The 26,576-nt window shown below is 37.1% G+C and overlaps 7 protein-coding genes and 1 non-coding gene across 9 annotated transcripts; 4 read left to right on the forward strand and 4 right to left on the reverse strand.

The window, feature by feature from the left end:
* Nucleotides 1-191: 191 nt before the first annotated feature.
* Nucleotides 192-1,037, forward strand: LOC145732010 (uncharacterized). Its single transcript, XM_081984025.1, has 4 exons — nucleotides 192-367; nucleotides 418-562; nucleotides 616-841; nucleotides 918-1,037. Exons 1-4 carry the CDS (start codon nucleotides 266-268, stop codon nucleotides 928-930), a joined length of 486 nt encoding a protein of 161 aa, XP_081840151.1. The 5' UTR covers nucleotides 192-265; the 3' UTR covers nucleotides 931-1,037.
* Nucleotides 1,033-13,168, reverse strand: RhoGAP15B (RhoGAP_ARAP and RA_ARAPs domain-containing protein RhoGAP15B). Of its 2 annotated transcripts, none has more exons than XM_081984013.1 (18): nucleotides 12,460-13,168; nucleotides 11,196-11,346; nucleotides 10,946-11,139; nucleotides 10,730-10,896; nucleotides 10,409-10,682; nucleotides 8,954-9,284; nucleotides 8,741-8,894; nucleotides 8,511-8,686; nucleotides 8,256-8,449; nucleotides 8,080-8,202; nucleotides 7,791-8,027; nucleotides 7,524-7,736; nucleotides 5,315-5,502; nucleotides 5,115-5,255; nucleotides 4,938-5,060; nucleotides 4,746-4,880; nucleotides 4,473-4,691; nucleotides 1,033-1,963 (listed from the first exon to the last, which is right to left on the reverse strand). In XM_081984013.1, the coding sequence occupies exons 1-18, from the start codon at nucleotides 12,713-12,715 to the stop codon at nucleotides 1,691-1,693; spliced, it is 3,549 nt and encodes a 1,182-aa protein (XP_081840139.1). In that variant the 5' UTR covers nucleotides 12,716-13,168; the 3' UTR covers nucleotides 1,033-1,690. The 2 variants fall into 2 exon arrangements, with proteins under 2 accessions (XP_081840139.1, XP_081840140.1); XM_081984014.1 differs by having other exon boundaries at nucleotides 10,409-10,676; nucleotides 12,460-13,164.
* Nucleotides 13,169-13,494: 326 nt separating this feature from the next.
* On the reverse strand, nucleotides 13,495-15,817 carry LOC145732005 (uncharacterized). Its single transcript, XM_081984016.1, has 5 exons — nucleotides 14,863-15,817; nucleotides 14,657-14,811; nucleotides 14,392-14,596; nucleotides 13,869-14,138; nucleotides 13,495-13,814 (listed from the first exon to the last, which is right to left on the reverse strand). Exons 1-5 carry the CDS (start codon nucleotides 15,657-15,659, stop codon nucleotides 13,532-13,534), a joined length of 1,710 nt encoding a protein of 569 aa, XP_081840142.1. The 5' UTR covers nucleotides 15,660-15,817; the 3' UTR covers nucleotides 13,495-13,531.
* An 85-nt stretch (nucleotides 15,818-15,902) lies between these two features.
* ix (mediator complex subunit intersex) lies at nucleotides 15,903-16,771 on the forward strand. The gene is made up of 4 exons (XM_081984024.1): nucleotides 15,903-16,194; nucleotides 16,246-16,307; nucleotides 16,362-16,446; nucleotides 16,498-16,771. The coding sequence occupies exons 1-4, from the start codon at nucleotides 15,991-15,993 to the stop codon at nucleotides 16,708-16,710; spliced, it is 564 nt and encodes a 187-aa protein (XP_081840150.1). The 5' UTR covers nucleotides 15,903-15,990; the 3' UTR covers nucleotides 16,711-16,771.
* BHD (folliculin) lies at nucleotides 16,760-18,749 on the reverse strand. The gene is made up of 4 exons (XM_081984022.1): nucleotides 17,820-18,749; nucleotides 17,451-17,769; nucleotides 17,101-17,401; nucleotides 16,760-17,049 (listed from the first exon to the last, which is right to left on the reverse strand). Exons 1-4 carry the CDS (start codon nucleotides 18,081-18,083, stop codon nucleotides 16,764-16,766), a joined length of 1,170 nt encoding a protein of 389 aa, XP_081840148.1. The 5' UTR covers nucleotides 18,084-18,749; the 3' UTR covers nucleotides 16,760-16,763.
* A 209-nt stretch (nucleotides 18,750-18,958) lies between these two features.
* Swt1 (Swt1 RNA endoribonuclease) lies at nucleotides 18,959-21,430 on the forward strand. Its single transcript, XM_081984015.1, has 8 exons — nucleotides 18,959-19,563; nucleotides 19,618-19,857; nucleotides 19,947-20,175; nucleotides 20,232-20,352; nucleotides 20,457-20,609; nucleotides 20,678-20,781; nucleotides 20,834-21,167; nucleotides 21,219-21,430. Exons 1-8 carry the CDS (start codon nucleotides 19,073-19,075, stop codon nucleotides 21,335-21,337), a joined length of 1,791 nt encoding a protein of 596 aa, XP_081840141.1. The 5' UTR covers nucleotides 18,959-19,072; the 3' UTR covers nucleotides 21,338-21,430.
* Nucleotides 21,418-22,638, reverse strand: LOC145732008 (uncharacterized). Its single transcript, XM_081984023.1, has 3 exons — nucleotides 22,130-22,638; nucleotides 21,927-22,077; nucleotides 21,418-21,868 (listed from the first exon to the last, which is right to left on the reverse strand). Exons 1-3 carry the CDS (start codon nucleotides 22,387-22,389, stop codon nucleotides 21,503-21,505), a joined length of 777 nt encoding a protein of 258 aa, XP_081840149.1. The 5' UTR covers nucleotides 22,390-22,638; the 3' UTR covers nucleotides 21,418-21,502.
* Nucleotides 22,639-26,144: 3,506 nt separating this feature from the next.
* On the forward strand, nucleotides 26,145-26,217 carry TRNAR-UCU (transfer RNA arginine (anticodon UCU)). The gene has a single exon. It is a non-coding gene; the product is annotated as a tRNA-Arg (tRNA).
* Nucleotides 26,218-26,576: the final 359 nt, after the last annotated feature.

Genomic DNA, 26,576 nt, shown 5'->3' on the forward strand with positions numbered 1-26,576 from the left:
TGTGGGTAATCCCCCATTGACTACATGGAAAAAAATTGAGACAACAATTAAGAGAAGCAAAAAACTACAGTAAAAACAGGAATGATTGTGTTTTTTGTCTGCTCCTTGACCTTGTCTTGGTCCACTGGCTCTTCTTATATAACTATAATATACGATTAGTACGAGCGTGAATGTTTTGATGTGTTAAATTGACTAGGAACTCGGACTATAACTAAAACTATATAAAAACCGAGCGGATGGTACCAACAAATCAGAACCATTCGATATGGGCTTTCTTAAAGTAGTGTTTTTAGTGAGTTTGGCGTGGTACGCCATTGAGGCGGCACCCAGTTGGCAGCAAGAGGAACAACCTGCTGATGAAATTCAGGTAAAACCATTTTTAAACTATAAAACAACTTTTAAACAAATTATTTCCAGGTACTGCTGGTTGAGCCGCAGGAATTAGCTGAGTTGTTGAGGAATAGACGTTCACCTGGAGGTTATGGCAATAAAGGAGGTGGAGGAGGATTTGGAGGCGGTGGTGGTTTTGGAGGAGGCGGTGGTGGAGGATTTGGAGGCGGTGGTAAGTGGTTCCTACACATAAAAACCCATCTAAAGAAAATCGTTGTTTTACAGGTGGTTTAGGAGGTGGACTAGGAGGCGGTAAAGGTGGTGGTGGTGGTCTTCAATCCGGCTTTGGTGGTGGACAAGGCGGACAGGGAGGATTCGGTGGCGGCCATCAAGGTGGTGGCGGATATGGCGGCCAACAAGGTGGAGGCGGCTATGGCGGACAAGGAGGTTACGGAGGCGCTAGTGCTAGTGCTTCTGCCACTGCCAGTGCCAATGCCAAAGCTGGAGGATAGTAAGTCTTCGCTAATTTTTTGTATTTTTCAACCATCCTCAGCGTGTCGGGTAATAAAAACGGTTTTTTCTTACAGTGGAAGAAAATAGGACAACCACAAAGGCAACCAACTGGGAATATCGTGTTTTTTTGTTAAGTCATCTGTAAGAAATACTTTTTGTGTAAAAAATTTGCATAATAAAAATTTGTAATAAAATTGTATGTGTCTTTATTAATTATTGTCATCTTAATAGAAAATTATGTTTCATATAATATAATTTCACTATTTTTTCTTAACAGAAAAACGTAAATCTAATAATACTTGTAGAAATAAAAACACGGCAAATAGAACCGTGTGGAACAATAAAATTGACATTCAATAAACAATACGTACTTTAAAAATAAAATAATGTACTTTATAACAAGTAAAAACCTATCAATGTATAATAAAAGTATAAAATTAAGAATGGTTAACTTTGAAATCAATCACTTGTACAGTCACTATAACAATCACGTACCTAAAATTACAATAAAATTCAATCCCGGATATCTACAGGGTGATAAAAGTAATGAATCATAGATCACCCTTAAAAAGTTGTAAAAAGTAGATCCCTGTATATAATCGGGTTTGTATATTAAGTTGAACAATGAAAGTAAGTTTGAAGGGCAAGATTACGCATTTAATGCAACGTTTCAAGCTTTGCAACATCATCAGAGACTTGTAATTAGCTTTAGCAGTTTTTTTGATTCACTCACATAATTCGAAACCTCGCTTCTTAGCTCCTATCACGATGGCGGATTGTTGAATGGCTTGTCGCATTTATTGGAAATCACAGCATCAAATCCACGTCACGTCTGATAAGGATTAAGTCAGAAGATGTCTCCGTAATTTACTAATCGCGGTGGGGGAGTTAAATTGTTCGGATAGCGGGCTTTCAACATGGCGCTGAGCCAGTTGGCCCTTACGGCGGCGTCGTTCCACACGAGAACGTTACCAAAATACGGACTGGTCTTGGTACGGCTCGGATGGGCGTCGTTGACCAAAAATGTGGCCGTCCAGCGGCATTGCGGTGTTCTTTTCGCTTCGTGGCCCAAGTACCAAGTTATGTCCTCCACCCTCCACGAATAGAGGCTTACGTCACTCTGAAGATACAAATCTAGTCAAAATCGACCATAGGAAAACCGTGTAACGGACAGAGAAACGCAGGTAATAGCATGCGCGGGAGAAAGACAGAAAACGAAAAAAATATCAAGTAGGCCATATTTTAAGCGCGCCGTTGCCAAACGCCATAAGTAAGTTTGTCGAGGGTATTGAATACTTACGGCGTTGCTAAAAATATGGCCTACTTGATATTTTTTTCGTTTTCTGTCTTTCTCCCGCGCATGCTATTACCTACGTTTCTCTGTCCGTTACACGGATTTCCTATGGTCGCTTTTGGATTTACCACACCTGTATAATGTATTGTTCTCGCGGACTGAGTTTACCCGTGCGTCATCCCCCTGTGATTTAGAAGTAGACATGCATTATTGACTTCATCCTTGTCTATTGTTCACTTTCAGAAAGGGTAAATATTTAAGTGAATGTCTTCCAAAAAAAAACATTTACTGATTAGCGCTTCTATTTCAGTCATTGTCAGTTTGACAACCATCGAAATTTATTTGATTTGTTTACTATTAATTCTTTTCCGTTTCTTTGTGTTGTTAATCATTTATACAGTTATCTATTTACCACACCACCACAGTTCTTTTAAGAGCTATTGTTTCTACGCTTTTAACATTCTGTAAGTACTTTCATAGTATTATTATTAATATTTTTATTTTTTTTATGTCGGCTGTCACGATCTAACCAAAATTGGCACAATTACTAACCTGTTTTGAAAAAAAAGTGGGAGTGTCTATTATGGTTTTTATTTAGCCATTTGGTTTTTCCTAAATTCGGAATTACTTACTATTACAGTATTGTTTCAGAAAATGCCTGGAAAAATTCTCCACAGCCCAGCAGTTAATTCTTAACCTTTGTGAATATTTTGAATTGGAAAAAACCAATGGAGGACCTTTAGAAGCTTTATCATCTGTTCAGGAAGAAAATAAGAAATTTTAAGACCTTACTGATGTATTTTTTTTGATACTAGAAGGTTGCAGCTGCTTTGAAAATTTCCCGCAAAACTGTTTATTCGATTCGGAAAAAGCAAGCAAGTAATCTTATGATTTCCTCACCTAGAAAACGTAAATCGAGACGTTATCGACGGGCCAAGACCACTAATTTATCTGAAAGCATTAAAAGGGATGTTCGAAATACATTATATGATATGTACAACGATAGTATGTTAATAATAGTAAAATATATCTACTTTTGTAAGAAACATCTATTAACATTTTATTGTTTCCAGAGGAATTTTGTTTAAGTGGATTGCAACCTGAAAATGAGATATGAGATACTACAGCATCACTCAGAATGTCTTATTGAATTTTTAATTTGTTGTATTTATTTTAGAGAAACATGTAACCATCCAGAACCTAAATCAAGAGCTTAAAGTTAAAGAAATACTACATATTGGTGATACATCTCTGCGAATTTTGGTAAATAAATTAGATTTCAAATTTAGACGGAATTCTAAGATCCAAAAGGAGACTTCTCATGAATAAAAAATGTTAATTCGGTCAAGATATTTTTGATTTGCTTTGGTATAAGGTTGTTTTAGTGCAAATTTGCAGACAAAGATCTGTACTTTCTGACTGACAATACACGCAAAATTTTAAACGTGACGATGCTTTAAACTTTTCTACAGTGCGTTTTTTTTAACGCGCAACATAGGATTTCACGTGTTAAATTTTTAAGCCCATGTTAGACCATGTTATTTTGGAACTACAAGTATAAAACTTGACGGGTGGCTGTTTCGTACCCTGAAGCTTAAGTAAGTTTACCAATTCGGCCTAAAAAGTGTTAAAAAGCTTGCAAAAAATCATCTTTTTTCGAAAAGGTTTTATCGTTTCATATTCCCTGTATGCATTGTTGTTCTTTGTTGTTTTTGATACTGGCACGGCAGGTAGCAGGTAAAATTTGGCGTAGAAAGTAAAACAGGGTGATCATTAACTTTATATCAAGAAAGTTAAGAACAAAATAAGTATTTTTATAAGTGAATTGTTCAAAGTGACCTCCGTTTGAAGCCAAACAGTATTCCAAACAATCATAAAATGCCCTTTTGACGTTCAAAAGATGTCGGGTCGTGATGCAGTCAAAATATGTCACTTTACCTGCTACCTGCCCTGCCAGTATAAAAACAATAAGGAACAACAATGCATACAGGGAGTATGGAACGATAAAATCTTTTCGAAAAAAAATGATTCTTTTCCAGTTTTTAATCACTTTTTAGACCAAATTGGTAGACTTACTTAAGCTTCAGGGTACTAAAGACACACCCGTCAAGTTATAGACTTGCAGTTCCAAAATAAAATGGTCTAACATGGGCTTAAAAATTTAACACGTAAAATCCTATGTTGCGCGTTAAAAAAAACGCACTGTATAATATGAACACAACAGGTTTGTTGACGAAAACTTGATTTAATTCATATGATTATAAATGACGTAGCCTTTGTGACGCACGGGTAAACTCACTCCGCGAGAACAGTAACAGACATAGTGTATACTTACAGTTTTGTCTTTGAAGGCTGTTAAAAATCCCTGAGTGAACTGAAAGAGAAGCACTTTAAACAGTCTGGATTTGCTGTCCGCAAATCTCAGCTCCCCTGAGACGGGAAAAGGCTTCTCAATGATGTATTCCCAGTATTTCGACAAAGAGACGCAAGTCAGGTAGTTGTCTTTACGATCCGCTTCAGTCCAATTGCTCCATTTTAGCACGACATCTAACACCTTAGACAAAAATTATATTTTCTTTGAAAAATCCAGAAATGTGAAAATCAAAACCTTTTCGGTGTGATGAATGGGTCTAAAAAGCCGGTCTCCGAGCACCACTTCTTCGAGAATAATTTCATGGACGGGCATTTTGACTTTTTCGCTAAGTTCTAAACACACCTCGTAGGCCGTTCTCCGGGGCCCAATCTGCATTTAAAATACTCATTAAAATTATGTATAAATAGATTACCTGGTAACACCCACCCCAATGTTATACGGTGTTCCTTCCTTATTGAACATATAAATCCATATCCGAAGATCGCCTGCACCCTTATTGTTATTACCTTTGGATAGACCTTGCGGACTTTCTATGTGCTTTTTCAAAACCTGTTTTTTAAATTCCAATTTACTACAAGTTGCTGTATTGACACCTAAACCGACCTTAAGCATCAATTTTTCCCGTTGTAGCTCTTCAGGATCTTCCGGAAATATCGATCTATAGTGCTTGATTAACTGGATCACCACTTCAGTATCTTGCTGCGGATTCAGGCCGTTAGTTTTATTGGTGGGGCGTTCCTTGTCCTTTTCAGACGAAAAAACATTACAGTGACGGTCAGTGTGATTGAGATGTTTGTACCTACTTCGTAATGCATTAAAGTGGGACCCCAAATCGCGGCCAAATTCTGCACGGTCATTAGGTTTTTGCCGCTCTGATTGCTGATAAAGTGCAAATGATTCAAAAGTTTACGGGCCGTATTGTAGGACACTGTAGGTAGTTGATCCAAAGCCGCTTTAAACATTCGGATTTTTTCTTCTTTGACGTTGTGTTCTATAATTTTTATCAATGTATACAGGGTGGTCCAGTTTTAAATGACAATAATTCACCACTTCACGATAGCCCACCAAAAAATTAGTTAAAATACATTATATCATTTTCCTGAAAAATGCTTCTCAAAAGGAAATGTTAATGACGTTTGTCCAAACTGTCCAGTGGTGTAAATACAGAAAGATGGTTTTAATTTGTCTGCCTTATTTTTAGTTTTTTCTTACTTTATTTGTTCAATTTGACAAAATAAGTATCTCTTATAAAATTCTGTTTTAAAACTTTGTTTGCGAGATAATTGAGTTATTACCTTCAAAGAACCAAAACCAACCCAACCCAACTTAAAAATTGTCTTGAAAACGGTGAAAGTTGACATAAGAAGCTTAAAAAATGTCTTTGTAGCCAGTTTTCATAGTTTCCAGACAAATTGAAAGACTTCAGTTTCGAAAATTGACTTGAGGCTTAAAAATTGTCTTAGTAACCAGTTTTCAGACAAATTGAAAGACTTTAGCCTAGACAATTGACTTGGAAACTGTGAAAATTGACTTCAGAAGCTTAAAAAATGTCTTTGTAGTCAGTTTTCATAGTTTCCAGACAAATTGAAACTTTAGTTTCGAAAATTGACTTAATAACCAGTAAGTTTACTTTGAAACGGTGAAAATTGACTTGAAAGGCTTAAAAATTGATTTTTTAGCCTCTTTAGCCTAGACAATTGACTTGGAAACTGTAAAAATTGATTTCAGAGACTTAAAAACTGTCTTTGTAGTCAGTCATTAGAGTTTTCAGATAAGTTGAAAAACTTTAGTACTGAAAATTGACTAGTAGCCATGAAAAACTACTTTATCTAGAATTTTTGACTACAAATTCACACATTTCAACCTTGAAAATTGACTTGAACACCAAAAAATGACTCTGAACCAATGAAAAGCGACATCAAAAGCTTAAAATTTGCATTTGAAGTAAGTTTTCATAATTTGAAAGTACATTTCAATATCTTAGTCTTGAGAATAGTCTTAAATACAGGATATTGACATTAGATTCATGAAAATTCAATTGAAGACTAACTCTTCAAGTTTTCTTTGCTTTTCATTTTCTTGGAACTCTGGACTATTTTTAGGGCTTTAAAACTGCTTTTAGCTTGGAAAATCGAGTTTTAGGGTTATCTTTACCAAGTTTACATTTTCCATAGGCTTAAACATGCCATTTTACGCTTTGTCAGTATTAAATTGACTTCTAGACGCTTCACTGTGCTTTAAGACTGAAAAATCGAATTTTAAACTATTTTTTATAGTAAAAGTTCAGTTTCAGACTCTTCATTGATGAAATTAAACAATTTTGGCATTAAATGCTACGATATTAGTCTTGAACACTAATTTTTAGAATTAAATTAGTTAGAAAGTCAGTTTTACACTACCTATAGTCTGAAAACTGAAAATCCTGTTTTTTGACTATTTTTAATGTCAAAAATCATGTATGTGTATGTATGTTATTAGCAACAGGACATTATACAACTATTATACTGGGTGATTCATAAATATATCATCAAAAATGAAGTGGAAGCTGTCACTCGTTTTCCTCTTTTTGTTTAGGTTTTTTCTCTGTACTTTTGATTTACTTACTCCCTTCTTCTCTTTCACTCTTTAACTCCTTTTCCACTCAGCAACTCTTTACTTTCTCATATTTTCACTCTTAATTTCCTCCCATTAGGTTCTCTCTCTTTTATTTTTCTAATTTCACACTATTCCTCTTTCACTCTATTTAAAATTTTGAAGCATTTTTATAGTTAGAAACCATGTCAACTTTGTATTTTTTTGTTGCTTGATGGTGTGAAGCTGTCTAAAAACCGACCTACCCTATACATTATTAAAATCTTTGAGATACCCCGTAAAAGAGAAACCAACACAATAATTTAAAAAATTTAGGCCTAAAAAGTGAAACACTTACTGACTCTATAATCCAATTAAACGCCAGCTGATAAGTGAATAATCAAAAACTAAATCCAATTATAGTAAAACTAAAATACTCACTGGCAACTTCGTACAAGTATTGCCGATGATCGCAACCAAACAACGGCTCGGGCAACTCCCTGAAGAACCTTTTTAAAGCCGTCCCAACTTCGTACTCACTATACGCATTCCTAGTCAGTTGGACTGCAAAAGCGTCCTTTCTGAATTTGGACAACAGTTCTGAAATCGAGGACCCCGTTCCTGCTTTCCTGTAAATCCCCTCCGACATACTTCCTGCACATTTTTTGCAATTTCAGTTTAAGTTAAATTGATCGGGTTTTAAAGTACCGTGAGCAAAAATGAAATTAATGCATTTCTCCACAATCACTGGAATGTCATTTTTGGTTAATTGCTGTTGGTCAATGTTGGCCCCGTTGTTATGGGCTTCCAGCCGTACAATATGACACCACACTTTAGTTTCTCGGGCTGTCCACATGCGTAAGTACAAAGTGCAGTCAGGACAGTCTACCAACATGTTAGGACCTCTATCGTTGGTTCTAGGGTTGTTATCCGTGTCTTGGTAACCTTATAAGCCACTTTATATGTTTCTGATTAAAGGAACAGTGTTGTTATATACCTTGCAGGACAATACATCTGGCTTTCCTTAAGTCCATAGTTTTAACCGAGTGTTTGTCGATAGCGTAGTGCAACTCCCTCTCGCTTAATAAAATCCAGGCCCCAGCCCAACTCCCACTCACTCCTTAACAGTTATATGGTTAAAACCCATACAGGGTGAGAAATGGAATTATTTACCTTCCCTAACATAAGCCCAGCCCATCCGGATAAAATTACTCGTAAGTCGAGATTTAAACCTTTGAGTAAGCATTTCGGCCAAACATTGCAACCACACCCTTCTCTCGCTAATGTTGCGAGACCCGTAAATATGACCACCACGGCTTTTGCCAGTTATATTCAGCTCAAAACAGTGCAGATCATCATTGTCATACCTGTTAGAAATAATCACACCTAAGCAATCAGTCCATTTAAGTCAGTTTAAATAACTCTTGCCTGTATTTATACTTGGCGTCTTGCACAACCTGTATACTTAAAATATTTGAGGCTTGAATGTGCTCTCTAAGATGGGTGCACGTGTTATCAGAGTAACAGAATAAATTGGTGTTTTCCAGGATGCACCATCGACCACTGTATTCACCGAATAAGTCCTCGACAGGTCCACTTTGAACCTTTTTTAATAGAAAAATTAGGGCAAACATTTAAGAAAGAGTGCAAGAACGTACTTTATACAACATTCCCTTTTTGTTGACAAACTTTCGACCCCCTAAAACAGGACGTTTTACCAAATTGTTAGTGGTTTTGTTGGGTTTAAACACTTCAGGAGCTTTATCGAGAACCTGTTGGAACCAGTTTTTTTTTGGTTCAGTGTTGGAAGCTCTAAATATGGTTTGTTAAAATCTTATTAAAACCATCTAAAACATAACAAAATTTCTCACCCGGACGGTACTAAAGCATCATCAGTGAACCAATTCGTCCTGGATTTAATACCGGGAGACTGCGCTTTCTCCTCCTTTTTCTTAACGTGAGTGGGCAATTTGAGAGCTAACGATTCCTCCTCCTTCGTCCGAGCCGCCTCCTCGTCCTCGGGCAACGAGTCAAACCTTAAAGGAGGAGTGGGCGGATTCAGAAACTCCTCAGTCTCTGACTCGTTGCTCACACTCCAATCCATTTCGTCCAGAGAGTATGCCTCGGATATGTTACCGTACAAATCGCCTTGGAGAAGCTCCTCCAGCAGTTGCATGTCCGAGAAAGTCGTTTCGCTCGATTCTAATTCAGAAAGTTGATTGGCAGGAAATAGTATATTATGTTATTAGGCGTAGAAAGAGGCGATTATTGTGCTGAGCTGGAACCTGACAGGAATCAAATTATTTAGCGTATTTGACGCTATTGCTGCTAAAGCAGGTGGTGTACAACTTATTTTATCACTATCACTCATTTCGGCGATTTAGGTCGCTTTACGGCTTCACTGAAACTTTATTTGACAATACAACAACGCAATTACTAGTATTCGTACAAGGTGTTTGAATTTTGAATTAGTGTGCCATGGATTTTTGACAGATGACACAGTGAAAGCGTAAAAAGTTAAACATAGGATGTGTATCGTTTCCTAGCCAGGTTATATACATATATAACGGTTACTGAAAAAATATCATTCTCATAGAACAACGGAGAAAACCAGAGCAAATGGCCGATAACATTTTTGAAAGCCTATTTTCAAGAACCGCGTTCCGTGTAAATTCGGAGCGCGTAACCGTAATCGACAGATGACGCTAGACAGCCATGATACGCCCTCTGTTAGACAACTTTGGAAATAGCTTCGTGTTGTTATCGTATTACCCGTGTTGTGTCAATCAGTTTTTGTCTTTTTGTGTCAGTCCGTTTTATGTTGATTTTGAATCAAATTCAAACACAAATTTAGCCCTGACACCTTCAGGAAAACTGTATTTCAGAATAAGAACATGAAAGGATTGTACTGCAGAGCCAAGCCAATCAAAGCAAAGTAAGTGTTGTATTAATTTCATCTGCTTTTTTCTAAATGCAACGCTTTTAGCCTGGATCAAGTTCTGGACTTTATTTTTTTACCTCCTAGGATATGAAATAGCCTTTCTACGCCGGCAGTACAGGTACACAATAGGCTTATTTTAGACCGCTTGAAAAAAAAAATAAATTTGTTTTGCATTATTAAATTCTACGGTTCTATTTGTTACAAATAAACTGTCAGGAAAGTAGGACATTTTGTTACAACTCATGGCTCAAAATGCATAATTTACGTGAATCTCAGCACTGTAGTTAGTTTATGATTTGTCAAGAAAAGCAGCAATCACAATGCTGGGATTTACGCAAATAATGCACATGAGGAATTTTCCACTTTACTCATCATTAAGACTTACCGGTAAGTGGGTCAAACTGCATGATAACACTTTTGGAAGCCTTAATTTTTTCCGCTTGGCTTTCGCTGCCTCTCAAAGGGATGGCATAGTTTTCGTACACTGAATTAACATGACTTTCCTCGGATATTGGCCTAATGGTAGGCCCGTCAGTCTTATCGGGGATCAACATTGAATTATCGACGCTTTCTGCACTGCTACTACTTAACAATGGTTGGGAGCGGGCGTTATCCTCTTGTTCCGCCTCCTCAATGTTGCTGTATATGTTTTCCTGGAACTTTTTAGTTGAAATTGCCTGACAATGATACCTACCGGGGGATTTACTTTGCTAACAGCGGCTCCATCGTAAAACGACCAAGACGCAGACCGAGATAAGTCAAGCAATCCTTTGTCGGTATTATTGTTATTATTTGAACAAGCCTCCGAATCGCTACTGGGAGGAAAACGAGGAAAAATGCTTTCATAGGGTTCAGGTTTTCTGAATGTGACACCTACACAACCGTTTATTTATTAAATTCTATACCACATAAGAAAACTAACCAGATCGGCTGGAATTACTGCTAGAAGCAACAGGTGAAACACTCGAAGGAGCGTCATAATAACTTTCATCCGGCAAAGGGGGTGGAGGGTGGGCAGGAGGTGGACAATTTAATGATTCATCTGAAGAATTGAACCGCAGCTCGTTATCCACATTGCTGTAAATACTTTCCGGTCGATTTAATGGAGACTCAAAGCTGCCAAAACCACTAAATTCAATAAAATAGTTGCTATTGTTTTGTTGAAGAATAACCTGATATTTTTGAATATTTCTATGGTGTCCTCGACTTCCTGCACATTTCTATTTTCCTTGACTGGTTTCCTTTGGTCTTGCGCGGAACTGAACCTGCGCGTTATACGCCTCACACTTTGTCTAGTGCCTTGAACCAGCTGTCCTAAATCGCCTAGTTGGAACAATAAAAGTAATTTTTTTGTTTTCTTCAGAAAATATTCAAATTGTAATTTAAAAAATGTAAATATTAAGTGTTGTGTTGTACTTTTTCATCTTCTTGAACAATATGTTGTCAGAATTGTGATGCACATGACAGTGGTCACTTAAACCAGAGCTTTTTCCCCACCTACTACTCTTAAAATTTAAAAGCCACAAAATATAGATGTTTGTAAAGATTTGGTTTTATAGCAACTTAGCAGCTACAAATTGTATTCTTAATGGCTTAGACAGTAATTGCCATGATCATGTGACTTAACACAGCCTTAAGTAGACTGGGATGTCACAATGCACAAAATCCTGCATGTAAAAAATCAATTTTAAAATCTATCTAGTTGCAGTTGATCAAATCATGTGACTCTATATGTATGTCTTAATTTGTCAGAGACATAGCAGCTGCCAAAATCCCAAAATGAGGGTAAATGCAGCTAACTCTTCTCAATAAAAGTAAAAATACTTCCCTATTTACTTTTAATGCATTCCATTCACTTAATTAAGTAAATAAAAGTTTATGTAAGTGCATTTGGGGTTTCTCTGCTTTTGATATTATTTTTACAATTTGAAATTAACAAGTCATTTTTCATTTCAGTTGGTAATGCCATATCACTGTTTATTAATAATATGGTCCACTTGTAGGCACCTTAAACATAACTCATATAGTACGACTTAACATAAAACTTGCACAAACTGCAAAAAAATACTAAAGCACTTGCTAAAAATAAAACTACAGATGTGCTAGTGTGCAAAACAATTTTTGTAATTGAAAAAGTTGAAGAGAGCAATTCACAATTTAATAAAACCTTGGACAAATTAAACTTGTTGCTTAATCTTGATTCATATGTGCTAAATTATTTTTACCCAGAACTATGCAACTGAAAAATGTGCAGGAAATAGCAGTAGAAACTATAAGAAATTGTTACATAATTGTTTGATTTATGGTTTTCTATTCTACTTCCTTAATTTGACAGTTTAATCATTTATAGTGACTAGTGGAATCATTAAAATGATTCAAAAATTGTTTGCTAACAGATTAACTATAGTACTGCAGATAACAAAACTGAAATCTAACCTGCGATTTGTTTGGAAGCATTGGTCACACGCCTGGAAAAAGTGTTGTTAAACTGGTCTTTTTCAGTAGAAACACTACCTTTCTCCACAGGACTTTCCACTATAGTAACAATTTCCATTGTGGTCTCTGCCACTGTATTATCGCTATCTGAAGGTACTGTCACCCCTTCAGAAGCATTTTGTCTCCCTGAAACAAACCTTCTGGGAGTGGGCACAGGCTTCTTGCCCTCTCTGGGCGCTGGTACTGGTCTGTCCATGGCCAATACACACACACACACAAACAGTCACCTCTCCATGACTAATACCAACAACTGGAATGTTTACAAAACAATTAATCCCATTACGTGCTTTTTTCTAAACAAAGAACATTGCACTGGACGACTGATCTGACTGAGATCCGTTAAATGCTGTAAACGTTGAATTATCTGGGTTTGTTGATTGTAGTGCTGATAATCTAAAAGGAGTCTTGAATGCTAATTTATAGCCAAATAGTGGATATGACTGGATAAATATCTAACGATAGTAAGAAGGTGACGCATCGCATGAGTTGTCTTATCGTTGGCGCTTTGAATTGTTTATATAAAGGGAAATGTAATAAATTAATATTTTTTTCTTTTCATCACAACTACAACCTTGAGAAGGCGAAAGATTGGGCCGTCATCTGTCAGTTTAGATAGGTTAGATTTTAGATTGTTGAATTTATTTAGAGCAATTTAACTTTAATTGCTTTAATTTTAGTTTAAATTAAAAAATTACCAATTTTAAAACGGTTATCTGTAGTTTGATAGAGTTTTAATATGCAAATGCAATTACTTTAATGAAAAATTGAAAACAATAATAATAAGAACTGTCTGAACTGTCAATGCAAATCAATGGGTTTAGTTTAGTGTTAGCGCCAGCTGGAGGACAAATAAAGCCAACTAATAATAACTGTTTTTAACAAGGCAAATTAAGCCATTTCCCTTAATCAACATTGTAGTCGAAAATGTCTTAATTTAACAAATAATAATTTAAAATTAAAAAAAAACAGAAGAACCACAGTTGTATGTACAAGTATTAATATTATACAATATTTAATCTAATTCTTCTACAGTCTCAACTAAAACTTCATCATCGATTGCATAGCTAGCTAAAACAACCTGCTGCTCCTCCTCGTCACCTTCTTCGTGCACCTCATACTGCTCAGTCACATAATACCCTCCTTCCCCTAAAATCAGCTCCCCCTCCACTTCCCCATAATCTTGTTCCACAAACTGCACCTCTTGAGCTACAACAGTCAAATCAGGCTGTAGAACTGCTGGCTGTTCCTCTACTATTGGTTTCTTATCCATTGAATGTTTGGTTTTTAAGTGAAACCTGTAAATTACTATACTGAGTAAAATGTGCAAGAGGTGTGCATGGCAGACACACGTTAAAATGTCCATTTCAGGAAAACCTTTACAACAATGTCCGCACACGTAGTCGCCCGTGTGAGTGGTCAAGTGTGATTTAAAGTGATAAGGCTGGAGGAAAGTGGAGTCGCAGTATTTGCATTCGTAGGGCCGCTCGCCTGTATGCAGCAATCGGTGTTGTTTTACTTCGCCTAGAGAGCGGAAGCGTTTGTCGCAGTATTGACAAGCGTAGGGCCGCGCCCCCGTGTGTGTCAATTCGTGTCGTTTCACCGAGTTTCGAGTGTAAAATCTGGTAGCAGATTAACCAATCAAAATTAGTGGGAAGAGTCAATAATAAAGAGCAGGACAGCAACTTAATTTGCAGTTAAGTAATCATCTTTGTTTGTTTATTCACATGTGAAGAATTTGCCTAAATCACAGCCCAGTGGTTGATTTGTGATTGGTCAAAAAAAACAGCTTTCTCTTGACCAATCACAACAATACAGTGCTGTAATTTACGCGAATACTGCATATGCAGACTTACCAACCATATTTGTACATACCTCCTAGGACAATACTGACACTGCAGCTTCCTTTCATTAGTATGCATTTTCATGTGATAATACAGTCCAGACTGATAATGGAAGCCTTTACCGCAAATGGGACAAACCACCACAGTTTTGTCTTTACTATGCGTTTGGGCGTGGTTTTCCAGCTGTGATTTAGTGTAAAAACTAGCTCCACAGGTGTCGCAAGTGTAGTTTTTCCCTAATTTCTTCTCTTATTAAGTAAATACAACTTCTACACCTTATAGGTGGTAATTACTACCTGAATGCTTTCTCATGTGATAAGAATATGAGCCACTGCTTGCTAAAGTTTTATCACAAATTTTGCACTTATATTCAGTCGGTTTAGCAGACTTATCCACTGTAAGTTGAGTTAAATGTGTAGTTCTAATGTGTTTGATTAAATCCTTTCTGAACCTAAATCAAGCATTACAATTACCCCAAATACTTGGCAAAAAATCTACTCACCTAAATTTAAATTTACACACATAACAAGTCAAATTAACATTATTTTTTTGACAGTTTTGTGAGTGTATTTTGGCTCTAGTTAGGGATACCATGGGTTTGGAACAATAAGTGCAAGTGTACTTCATTTTCAAGGCTGTCCGTACCATTTCCTTGCTCTGTTCATCCAGATTTTCCATGTCAATCAACCCAGATGTTTGATTGTTATCATCAGAGGGAAGAAATTGAGGTGCACTACTAACCACATGTTTTGCAGGTGTTGCTTTGGAGTTAACCTTCTTAATTATTAAGGAGGGAGGCTCCATTTGCGGTTTTCGCTTATGGCTCTTATCAACAAAAGTGGCTGTAACAGTTTTACCTAAATTTTTTAAAAAACCTTCAAAAGTTGGTTTTTCTTCATTCTGTTCTTCTTCCACAATTAACAAATCAGTGACACTGTACTTTTGCGTCCCTACAATTATTTCCGCAGCCCCCGTGTCAGTTTTCGCAGGCTCATTACTTTCCAGTCCCACTTTTTTCACAATTTCCTCATTGGAGGTTTGATATTGCTTAACAAAATCATAACAAATTTTCAACAATCCCAAGCACATACCGCAAACCAAATTTGGATAATTGGAAGACAACACAACCTTCTCTTTAGTTACATACTCTAGGGCTTCATAGATCAAAGGGGCAGGGGTGTCAGGGCCCTTTAAAGGGTCCTTCAAAGAAGTGCCTTTTATCATACCTTGAGTAAGGCAGATGCGACAATTACTGTAAAAACTGAATTTATTGTACCGTTTTAAGTATTTCATTTTCATCTTTGAGGACTAATTTATGTTGGTTTATTAACAAATACAAAGTTAAATAACTCCTAAAAGTAAACAAATAAAAAAGATAGGTTAGGTTGTTCATTTTATCAATAAATGATATTTGACAGAGACCGCATTCGTTTTCAAGCCCCATGGAGCGACCAGAGGGTTTTTGACGTCACAATGACGTAATTTGACAGTTGGTTAAATTATGCTTTTGCTAAATTACGTCATCGTGACGTCAAAACGCGCTGCTCGCTAAAAGATTAACTTAACCTAACATTAGGATTTGTTATTATTATTTGTTTTGTAAATCAGGTTCAAAGAAACATCTTCAAAAATGTACTCACTGGGAGACAAAAATATGCCTTTTAACATAAGCAAACAACAGGAAATGCAACAGCAACAGGTTCAACAGCAACAGATGCAGCAGGCCCAGCAAATGCAACAACAGCAACAACAAAGTCAGCAACAACCACCACAGCCCTTGGATAACATATCCAAAGTAAAATCTTTGGTGGGGCCTTTAAGGGATTCTCTAGCCGTAAGTTTGTTCGTCATCTTTTAACTGTGAATTTAATTTAGGGAGTTTCAGCTTGCTATTAAAACAGCTGGTCAAACGTTGAATCAAAACAGTCAAATTGACTCTGGGTCACAGTAAGTTTTGTTTTGATGGAGTTTTTAGAGGTACTTTAGACTTGTCAATTGCAGGAAAGCTCCGGACGGACAGTTGCCCCGATTTGACAAAAATCTGGAAGAGTTTTACACTATATGTGATCAAATTGAGTTACACTTGGTAAGTCACTTTTACAGCAAATTGATTGTTTTAATAGGAATTAAGTTTCAGAAAACTTCCATAAAATGTCTATCACAAGCTGAAAGTAGTAATAGGTACCTAAACATGCCAGTAATACCAGCTAGAAGTGAAAGCATTGGTATGAATGACAGCAGTTTAACCTATCCCCAGTTTTTGGCCACTGTAGGAGCTCAAGTGGCCTACACTAAAGAAATCCATGAAACACTGCTAGCAGCAGCCCAAAATATATCCCCTTCTGAATGACATTTCCCCTTCTCTTCTTCTTAGGAGTAGGTTAAGTGTAAAATAAATATTTATTATGGAACAGTGTTGTATTTCTCTTTTGCACATTGGGGTACCCAATAGGACAGTAAAGGCATGTCATGTTTTTGCACCCCCAAGCTTGAAAGCAGTTCTGGGTTTTGGGTATTTGGGGCCCAACCAATTACACATGCAACATTGTGCCACTGCATTACCAGGCTGGTTAAATGGAGTTTAAGGGCTGAATCTGGTAAATTGGTGTCTTTCAAGGCACTTTCTATGTGGTTTACCAGGGTGGGAAGTTTTGGTGGTAGCTCGCCATTCCACTGGACTTTGTATGTTCTGCAATAACTTTTGATAACAAGTTTCCATTGAAGCTCACTGCATTCATACCTATCCATACAAATACATTTACACACTTCCCCATTTTGGGGTAGAGAGAAGTTTTTTGGCAGTAACTGTGAAAAAAGGGGCTCAATTTGAGGGTCTTCACACTCAACTTTAATCCCTGTTAAGTAGCAGTAGCACAATTTATGGAAAACATCTTTAGGCATAATTTGGTATAGTTGCCTCAAATTTGAATCATTACACTCTGCAGGCAATTTGGGGGGATTGCCAGGCTTCTCACAAACAGTATCAGAGCTGAGAAGCCATGTAAACCACAAGTGTACATGAGCAAATAGTGCAGGTTCACCTAAACTTTATTAAGTAACACTTAACCTCACATTTCTTTACAAACTTACCAGTAAGTTGTCCCAAAGACCGACCATTACAAACTGGTGAGGCCTGGGCTTGCCTTACAGCCCTTTGAGACTTGTGCATTTGCTCCAAGTTATTAACTTTTAAAGATTTCTCCTGCATTTCACTAGAAATTTTTTTAATGTGTTCTGTGAGGAATGGCCAACAGTTTAACAAGTGTATCTTGTCCCTCATTAGCATTACTATGCAGTACTTCCTTTGAAACCCTCGAGCTAATGAATCATGCACAGTGAAAATATGACTAATCACATGTCCTCTCTCATTGTCCCCAAAATACAAAGTGCCACCATTTGGGTCAGTTTCCTTAAAAAAAAAAAAACAGTAAAACTGGAAAGTATACAAAAAAGACATACTTCACAACTAAGACTTCTAACCACAGCCTGTTTGAGTAAAAAGGCTAAATCTTGCAGTAGAGGTGTTCGGGTGGTGACATAACAACACTTCTCATTTTTACTAACTATAGCCTGTTTCAGATCGAGGGATTGACACGACTCGCATACGGGCACCGTAAGGCTGTGAGGAAACTGTTTTGGTTCTTCTTCGCACCTTTGGGTGCATACAATTACGCAAGGACCGTGGGTTTCGCAGAAATGTCCCATAGCAAGGATACCGTCCATTCTTACTTCCCGTTTAATGTCAACTAGTTATTTATTCGGTTTATTGATTGAATAATGGAGGGTTTCACTAGTTTAACACCTCAACAGAGTAAAATAGTGCTAAATAGTTTTTAATGTAAACTTGTTTGTTTATCTACTCTAACTTAGAACACATAACCTCAATTTTGTGTGTGTGTGTGTTGTGGTTACGATGGCCACTCGTCAGTGAGACGTTCAGCCAGATTAAATAACGCGATTACGCGATTCACGATTACGAAAGATCCGCGGAAGAGGCACTTGCGTGCGTCTGAGAAACTCTCATCTCTCCCGCTTGCATAAATAGGACTAAAAATCGCCTTAAAGGCACGATCCGAGTGAAAAATATAGTCATTCCTCGTGGAAACTATAACCGTCACTGTCACATCCACGTGGTCTTGACCTAGGTTTTCACCCTTTCCGCCTCCTGGAAGTGCACCGCACAAGACAATTCCCCGTAGACCTTTAGGAATCCACGTTTCCACTTAGAGGCCCCACATTTCCACTCGACCGGCTGCGGAATTCGGTCGTCAACTCCAAATTTCTCTGAACACCGTTTCAAGAAACGTGGTTTCTTAGCGACAAAAATGGCGCCCACGAAACAGACGTGCGATACGTTTCAAGTTGAAAATCGAAGTCCCAACCTCAATTTTGATTTTGACTGATCCTAGATCTTTTCTTTTTTATTGCTCGCATTCGTTTTCAAGCTCCATGGAAGAAGCAGAGCGTTTTTGACGTCACGATGACGTAATTTGGCAAAAACTTAATTTGACCAACTGTCAAATTACGTCATTGTGACGTCGAAAAAGCTCTGCTCGCTCCGTGAAGCGTGAAACGAATGCGGCCATTGACTGTTAACATAACATAACCTACTCGTAGTCCTGTCATAACCTAGTTTTAATGTTTTTTCGTAAAATTTGACTTTAACTATCAAAAAAAAATTAAATACTACTATATTTGGGCTTTGTTTTAGAATGTCTGGGGCCCAAGGCAAGGTAAAACTAATCCGAAATCAACAGTCCAGTTCGAGGGTAAACAGTAAAGGTTATCCATATAAAACCACTGCTGCAACCTCCCTTAAACAGCCCCGTCGAAATTTAGCAGAAAAACGTTTATTGTCACTACGCAACAAGCTAAAAGAGTCTCCACCCGAGGCTTCTAGCACTAAAGAGCAGAAAAAACCTGTAAAACTGGGTGGCAAACGTAAACCTAGTGAGGATGATGTGGGGGACAAAGCAAAGAAGGTTAAACCTAATTTGGAGTGTGATAGACAAAAAGGAAGCTCTAGTGCATCCTTAAATGTGCAGAAAAGACTTGAAAAGCTTAAACACTTAATGGGTTCTCCCTTAAAAAAAGACACTCAAAAGATTCCTAAGATCAAAAAATTGAAATGTAGTGTTGAAGAACATACTGATGATGAGACACTCATTGAAGATGACTACAGCCCTCTAGCAAAGTCAGTGAAGTAAGTAACAAAATAATTGTAAATCTAAGCTGGTATTTCTAAACTTTGTATTAGCACTAGTCACAGTTTTACTGTGGTGTCAGAAGCCACAATTAGTGATAAAAGCCCTTTAAAACAAAGACTGAAGCGCACGCGGAGCGGTTTACAATCAGTTGACAGTATAACTCCATCAAAAAAGGATTGTAGTTCAACCGTTAAGAGTAGTCAATCTAGTCAGTGTACACTTACACCAGTTAAAGTGCCACAATCATGTTCTAGCAGTAGTTCTGCACCAAAGTCAAAGCTTTCAGAAAGGTTAGATGTAAATAACTTATTAATTTTTGAGTATCAGTTAACTAATTTGAAAAAAATCCCTTTAAAACATTATGCATGACCTACAATAGGTTGGCAAGAATACGAAACTCCAAGGCTGAATTACCACGGTCTCCTTTAGTGCCCAAGTTTGTAGAAATTTCAAATTGGATTGAAAGCACCCAACCTCCAGCTTGCTCAAGTGATGTTAGTATAAGTAACTCCTTGATAGTTAACACCTCAGTTAACACTGACACCAGTTTATTGCAAAACAGTATGGTTATGACTGAAGTTCAGGATGATGATTCAATGGATTGGGATGTAAGGTGTACAGGGTGATTCCAAAGTTAATTTTTTTAGGAAAAATTGTGTTACAGGCCTGCCCAGAGGTTGACACTCAGCCAGTGGATAGTCAACCGAAAATTACCGCAATAGTAACTGATACTAATGTTTTTATGCATGATTTGACGAAAATCAGGGAGTTACTGGAGTTTAAAGGTGGGGTTGGTACTACTTTTTTATGCAGGGTGTCTCTATCACTATCATGTGCTTAAAGAACACCTGGTGTGTATTAATGTAACTTTATTAGCTTGAAATCTCAGGAAATCAAAATGTGTTGCTCTACATTCCATTTATGGTGCTACAAGAGCTGGATTATATTAAAGATCACAATGGACCTTATCAGAAATGCCAGGCACTAGCCGCACAAAGGCTGATCAATAAATATCTGGCCAGTTCCAGTTCTAAATTAGTAGGTTGGTGTTGTTAATAGAAGCAAAAAATTTGTTTCTTGTCTCACCCTGTATAAAATTTCTGTTATTAGGACAGACAGTGGATGAGGCCTGCAACCAACAAAATTTGGGCAAAAGCCCCGACGATAAAATCCTATCTTGTTGCTTGCAAGCCCAAACCAAATACCCCACTGTGGTAAGTTCCTAAAACTCTTACCAAACTTTATAGAAACCTTTTAAACTGGCAGATACTTCTAAGCAACGACATTAACTTGCGCAATAAAGCCCTCGCGAACAACATACAAGCGTTCAACTCCACCGATTGTTTGAGGCACGTTAAGTTTACGGTATACCAACCAATCGTTCAGCCTTTAGAGGATTTACTGTCGAAAATTATTTTGCATTGTTGCCAACAAATGTTCGGATCGACCACCAAACATATAGAAATGCTGCAAGGATCTCCATGGACTTTTAAAGGTTGTTTGGAAAGGATTAAAAAGTACTGGAGTACAGTTTTCAGGGAGTTGTTGCTGAAACAGTGCTTGAAAACTGTTGAAGAATTGATGGTTTTGTTGGAAAAAGGTTTGGAATTTTACTGGAAGAGGGTTTTCGAGTTTTAAGGCTTGTTTTCAGGTGGATCTGACGGTGATCAGGTGAAAAAGTTCAAGAGTAAAGTGAAAGAGTTGTTGTTTTATCTTCAGGACATTGCAGAGTTCAGTAGCGTGATTAAAAAAGTACGTGATGACTTATAGAGTAGAGATTAATAAGTAGTTGATTTTTGCCACTAATATATTTTTTTAAATATTGTTATTACAAAGAGAAATAAAGGGGATTGTGTTACTTTAGTTCTGTGTATTAATATTTGGTCAAAAAACAAACAACAAACTGTCAAAGACAACTAAAATACAATATCAATTTCACCAATAAAATGATTCATTCCAAAAATGCTTCATTTTGTCCATTAATCCAGATTTGGGTTGAAATTGATCAAATCCAGTGGTCAAAGCCTTAGACTGGTGTAAGAACTCCTCTTCAGGGTATTCTAAATAGCTGCAATTTAAGTAATTCTCTAGAATATCATAGAGAGACTCGTCTCCATTTCCCTTATCCTTCTTGACTATCAAACATTTGAGAGCGCATTTTCTGAAAACCTTTTCCACCACTTCCTTGATGGTGACTTTAGCGCAGATCCTTAAAGTGCAGCGTTTCACTTCCAAGTCAATTAAGAATGAGACCACCCCTCTGATTTTTACTAAGGTGGATTCAAATTTTGACTTTGTTTCCTACAGGGATGATAAAGTTAGTTGGAGGGTAATTGTGAGGAGGTTAATAGAAACGTGCGGTGGATAGTTGAGGGACTTGGAGTAAAAACACTGTTGGGCTTTTTGCTTTTTTTCTGCTTCGCGTGTTAAAGGCAGGAGGAGCAGCGTTTCTCAAAACGTCCGTCATAGTGGCGGCTCTTTTAAAAATTACCCTGTCCAGGTTCCGGTACCTGTTTCAAAAATTATTTGATAAAAGTCAGCGAAGAAAAACGCTTCTTTTACCTCATTGCCACGGCTTCCAAAGACTCGTACACACCGAATGTGCTAATCAACGCCACGTGGTTACGATCGTTGTGCAGGAAATTCTCAAAAATGTCCAGGCATAGAGTCATAATCCTTGAATCTGTTCGGTCAGTCAGAGTGGCTGCGTACAAAATCGCTTTTTTGTCTCTCAGTAAATGTTCGTGGTTTTTCTGGTTTGCGCTCAATTCCCGGAACTTTTCCAAGTTTAGGAGCTCTTGTTCCAGGGTGCTGATTACCATTTTGACGTTACAAATTGACAGTGAAAGGAGGTTACAGGAGGTTGTATAATTAGTTTAAAAAAGCAGCAAAAGCTGGAAGCTGCTTTTATGGTGAATTGAACTTTTACGGTATAGAGTTTGAAATGAGCGTTATCTCAGATAAATTTACTACAGTAAATGTGCCAGGAAAACAGACAGTAAACTAGAAAGTGTCTTTGGGAGTTTGATGATCAATTAAGTCAACAACCCTTGCATTGTATTATTATTGTCTGCAAAATTGTGTTATGTTACTCCCTACTATTACAAATGTCAGAATTTGACTTTGAAATTTGAAAATCAACGTTTTGTTTGAGCTTTATTTGAGTGACGTGGTATAGGCATTAATATATCGATGGATAGCCAATGAAATGGGCTTTCCAAAGGTATGATACATGAATGGTTTAGTCGCTAGGTGGCTTCAAAATTGACCATTGTTTTCTGTACACTGTTTGGTTTGAGCTTGCATAACTGCCTTCGTATGGACTTTTATGTGTCAATGACTGATTAAAGCCTTAATTTAATAGGTATACTAATAGTATACAAGATTAAGTAAAAAGCAATGCTACTTTACAGAGTACAGTTTTGTAAAGACTCTGTACAATTTAAAGGCTGACAGGCAACATTAGCATTGGCGCATTTCGAAACCGGGTTCAATTTTTCAACATTTTTCGAGCTGGTTAATATTCGAGATTAGAACGGCATTCACCAGGTAGGTGGTGGTTGTTCGACGACCGCAACTATTCGGCCGGTATTATTATAGCCAGACCAGCCAAATTCCATTCGATAACTTTTCGAAACGGAATTTCCGCTGGGTTTTATACAATTATCGGTTTCGAAATGTTGTAAGGTGCGTATACTACTCTCAAGGGTCCCACTCTGGCGCATCTGTTCCTGCCTTAATTACGCGCTCGTCCAGTTTGCATAATGGGCCACCAAATTTAAATAATGCTTAAGTTGAACGGATGATCGATATTAATAGTCGCTTACTCCACGGAATTCTAAATAAAAAAAAAACTAATTAAAATTTGTTAATTAACTGGCCGGCAGTTTGGGGGCCTCCGGAGGACACGTATTATGTTGTTTTTATTTTCCGGTCTTAAGACTACCAACCAAGTGTTTCTCAGTGATGCCAATAAGTTTTTGATAAGATGAACGCAGAAATGACAAAATTTGCTCTATAGAATTGCTCTAAAGACACATATACTCTATAGAAGTGCAGAAAATGGAAAACCCTGTACATACAAGGGTGGATAAGATGTCATCATCATCAACACAGTTCTCTAAGCTAATCAAAGCAATTTCAACCAAATTTACACTCAAAAAAACTTTTTTAAAATTTCTCTAAATAAAGGTTACTGTCCTAATGGCTTATCGAACTCTCAACTACGTTGTTTTAGGAAACGTTTACTCCAGAGTACTTTACAGTGCATCTAAAGTCTAAAAAAATGCTGAAAAATGTCAAGTGCGTGGTAGTGGCCATAAACAATTGACTAGGAATTTGTCGCGAACGTTTTACCGAACCGAATTAATTGCGGGTGTGGCTTGACTGACGTCCTTGTGCGGCCTAGACAAGTCCAACGACGACTTTGGGGAGATTTTGCATCACCGCAATTTCAGTTTGCACGATTTACAGCGCTGTAAACGCACTCAACTTTGTCATTTTAATCAAAGCAAGTTCGTGGACAATTTTCGATGACGCGTCACCCCGGAAACAGGTTGAAAACCCCAAATTGAATGGGTAACGATGCTCCAGTGAGACGACTACTCTCTAGCAGCTCGATGGTTGGACAGCTGACTGAGACCTGGATTATTGCGAAACGCTAATTGTACAAGTTGAATATGGATTAGATTCGTATGGGTTTGTCGTGTATTCGGGTGGGTTTGCCCCGCAATAACATCAATCTCATTAAAACCGATTTGTTTAGGTTATTTTAGGTTGATTTTAACACTCAAAGATGTTTGATAGTAAATTTTAAGCCAAACTTTATCAAAACGAGGTGCGTTTGTGGTACAAATTTCAGACTTAGCCCTGTCCGCTCAATATTATTTGATAGCCCCGTTTATTGCTTTTGTCATAGGCTGTATTCGTTTTCAGGCTCCATGGAGCGAGCAGAGCTTTTTTGACGTCACAATGACGTAGTTTGGCAATTGGTCAATATATGGTTTTGCGAAATTACGTCATCGTGACGTCAAACATTTGGGGACACACCTTGCTGACGTCAAATATTTTGGGACACACCTTGCTTTGACCCTAAATTACTTCCTTATTTGACTAGTTACGTCAAAATGTCATAGAAAGCAAAAGATAGAGCAAATTTCAAGCTTTCTAAAAATGTCCCCCCACAAGCTGATTGATAACACCGTTTGGACGCTAGAAGGCGTCAAAATTATTTCACCCTAAAATCACATATTTTGGGACACACCTCGCTTTGACCCTAAATAACTCCCTTATTTGACAAATTACATCAAAATGTCATAGAAAACAAAAGATAGAGCAGATTTCAAGCTTTCTAAAACTGTCCTCACATGAGCTGATTGATACCACAGTTTGGCCGCTAGAGGGCATCAAATTTCCTTTACCATAATATCACATATTATATTGGTAATATTTTTTAGTCAGATTTCATGTTTCTTAATCCGGCCGAGTTCCTGGCAAAGAAATTTTACACAATTAACACAGACAGTTAAATTTTAGATCTAACTCTGTTAGTTTTTGAGATATCAAAAAACCGACTGCACCAGAGTCTTTTCCGGGATATTTTAACATAAAATGACACCGAGACGTCAACTGTAACTTGACAAATAAAAAAGTTGTATTTTTTGACAGTTCGAGGCCGCCATTTTGAATTTTCTGTCAAAATATTGACTTGCACCTCATTTTAAAGCAAATTTCACGTAGTTTCAAGAAATGACAGACAAAATGGCGTTCCAGCCCGCCATTTTGAATTTTCTGTAAAAATATTGACTTGCACCTCATTTTAAAGCAAATTTCACGTAGTTTTAAGAAATGACAGACAAAATGGCGTTCCAGCCCGCCATTTTGAATTTTCTGTCAAAATATTGACTTGCACCTCATTTTAAAATAAATTTCACGTAGTTTTAAGAAATGACAGATAAAATGGCGTTCCAGCCCGCCATTTTGAATTTTCTGTCAAAATATTGACTTGCACCTCATTTTAAAATAAATTTCACGTAGTTTTAAGAAATGACAGATAAAATGGCGTTCCAGGCCGCCATTTTGAATTTTCTGTCAAAATATTGACTTGTACCTCATTTTAAAGGAAATTTCACGTTGTTTTAAGAAATGACAGACAAAATTTGATCACAAAAAAAGTCAAAGAAAATTTTGAAAATTAGAAAATGTTCCCAAAAAAACCATTAACCTCTGTTGTCAGAAATTCAGTTTTTTATTTTTGAAGGGAAAATTGGAATTTTTTCAATTTTTGAATGATTGTACCTTTTTTTATTTGAACTCTTATAGATTTCACTCAAACGCAGAAAAATGATAAAAAATACTACAAAATGAGCCAAAACTGGCCTCTCTAGCTCCTTGCATTATCGAGATATTCACATTCAAAAAGTAGTAAAAAAAGACCCCTATCACAACAAATATAATAAACACTCACTATTAAAGGACCTAGTTGTCAAATTTGATTTCCAAAAAGTGCTTATATAATTCTCTGTATACACTCAAAACCGTCCGCTTTTAAGCGATTATTTCCTCGTTTCTAATGTACGTCCCTGTAGCGCAGAGGATAGCGCGTTGGACTTCTAATCCAAAGGTCGTGGGTTCGATCCCCACCAGGGATGCTTGTGCAACCAACTTTTTTATTTTTTTTTTGTAATTGTGATTAAATATAAAATGCATTTTATTAATTTAGTTAATAAGTTAGAATTGTACACACACAGTAAATGCAAGTTTTTTCGTAATTCTTCTTCAGTGATTAAAAAAAAAATCATAGAAAGTTTACTGATATAGTAAACTTTAAGCTCCATTTCCCACTATATCGAAAGGGACCATCCAATAAATCCAACGATCATAAACACCAGAGCACGTAGAAGTTGTTGTTCAATTTTTTTCCCGGTTATGACGGAGAAAGTATTACAGTTTCGTGATAGAAAAGGCAGATGTAGAATGCACTTCGGTCGCAAAATAAGGAGCGGCGATG

Source organism: Ips typographus, linkage group LG7, assembly GCF_016097725.1.
Source record: "Ips typographus isolate SLU linkage group LG7, UJ_Ityp_2.0, whole genome shotgun sequence".
Lineage (NCBI taxonomy): Eukaryota > Metazoa > Arthropoda > Insecta > Coleoptera > Curculionidae > Ips > Ips typographus.

Bases quoted from the DNA above. Each gene is read 5' to 3' on its own strand.
- LOC145732010 (XM_081984025.1), top strand. From the start codon at position 266: ATGGGCTTTCTTAAAGTAGTGTTTTTAGTGAGTTTGGCGTGGTACGCC. The intron at 368-417 runs GTAAAACCATTT...AATTATTTCCAG, and splicing joins AACCTGCTGATGAAATTCAG to GTACTGCTGGTTGAGCCGCA. The intron at 563-615 runs GTAAGTGGTTCC...GTTGTTTTACAG, and splicing joins TGGAGGATTTGGAGGCGGTG to GTGGTTTAGGAGGTGGACTA.
- ix (XM_081984024.1), top strand. From the start codon at position 15,991: ATGTACTCACTGGGAGACAAAAATATGCCTTTTAACATAAGCAAACAA. The intron at 16,195-16,245 runs GTAAGTTTGTTC...AGGGAGTTTCAG, and splicing joins CTTTAAGGGATTCTCTAGCC to CTTGCTATTAAAACAGCTGG. The intron at 16,447-16,497 runs GTAAGTCACTTT...ATTAAGTTTCAG, and splicing joins ATCAAATTGAGTTACACTTG to AAAACTTCCATAAAATGTCT.
- Swt1 (XM_081984015.1), top strand. From the start codon at position 19,073: ATGTCTGGGGCCCAAGGCAAGGTAAAACTAATCCGAAATCAACAGTCC. The intron at 20,610-20,677 runs GTTGGTGTTGTT...TTCTGTTATTAG, and splicing joins TTCCAGTTCTAAATTAGTAG to GACAGACAGTGGATGAGGCC. The intron at 20,782-20,833 runs GTAAGTTCCTAA...TTAAACTGGCAG, and splicing joins AAACCAAATACCCCACTGTG to ATACTTCTAAGCAACGACAT.
- LOC145732008 (XM_081984023.1), bottom strand. From the start codon at position 22,389: ATGGTAATCAGCACCCTGGAACAAGAGCTCCTAAACTTGGAAAAGTTC. The intron at 22,078-22,129 runs GTAAAAGAAGCG...TTTTTGAAACAG, and splicing joins TTGGAAGCCGTGGCAATGAG to GTACCGGAACCTGGACAGGG. The intron at 21,869-21,926 runs GCACGTTTCTAT...TCATCCCTGTAG, and splicing joins AAGTCCCTCAACTATCCACC to GAAACAAAGTCAAAATTTGA.
- RhoGAP15B (XM_081984013.1), bottom strand. From the start codon at position 12,715: ATGGACAGACCAGTACCAGCGCCCAGAGAGGGCAAGAAGCCTGTGCCC. The intron at 10,683-10,729 runs GTAAATCCCCCG...TCAACTAAAAAG, and splicing joins ATGGAGCCGCTGTTAGCAAA to TTCCAGGAAAACATATACAG. The intron at 8,687-8,740 runs GTACGTTCTTGC...CTATTAAAAAAG, and splicing joins AAAAGGGAATGTTGTATAAA to GTTCAAAGTGGACCTGTCGA.
- BHD (XM_081984022.1), bottom strand. From the start codon at position 18,083: ATGGACGGTATCCTTGCTATGGGACATTTCTGCGAAACCCACGGTCCT. The intron at 17,770-17,819 runs GTATGTCTTTTT...TTTTTTTTTAAG, and splicing joins TTAGAAGTCTTAGTTGTGAA to GAAACTGACCCAAATGGTGG. The intron at 17,050-17,100 runs GTATGAATGCAG...AAGTTATTGCAG, and splicing joins AAATGTATTTGTATGGATAG to AACATACAAAGTCCAGTGGA.
- LOC145732005 (XM_081984016.1), bottom strand. From the start codon at position 15,659: ATGAAAATGAAATACTTAAAACGGTACAATAAATTCAGTTTTTACAGT. The intron at 14,812-14,862 runs GTGAGTAGATTT...TGCTTGATTTAG, and splicing joins GTGTGTAAATTTAAATTTAG to GTTCAGAAAGGATTTAATCA. The intron at 14,597-14,656 runs GTAGTAATTACC...AGAAGAAATTAG, and splicing joins TCACATGAGAAAGCATTCAG to GGAAAAACTACACTTGCGAC.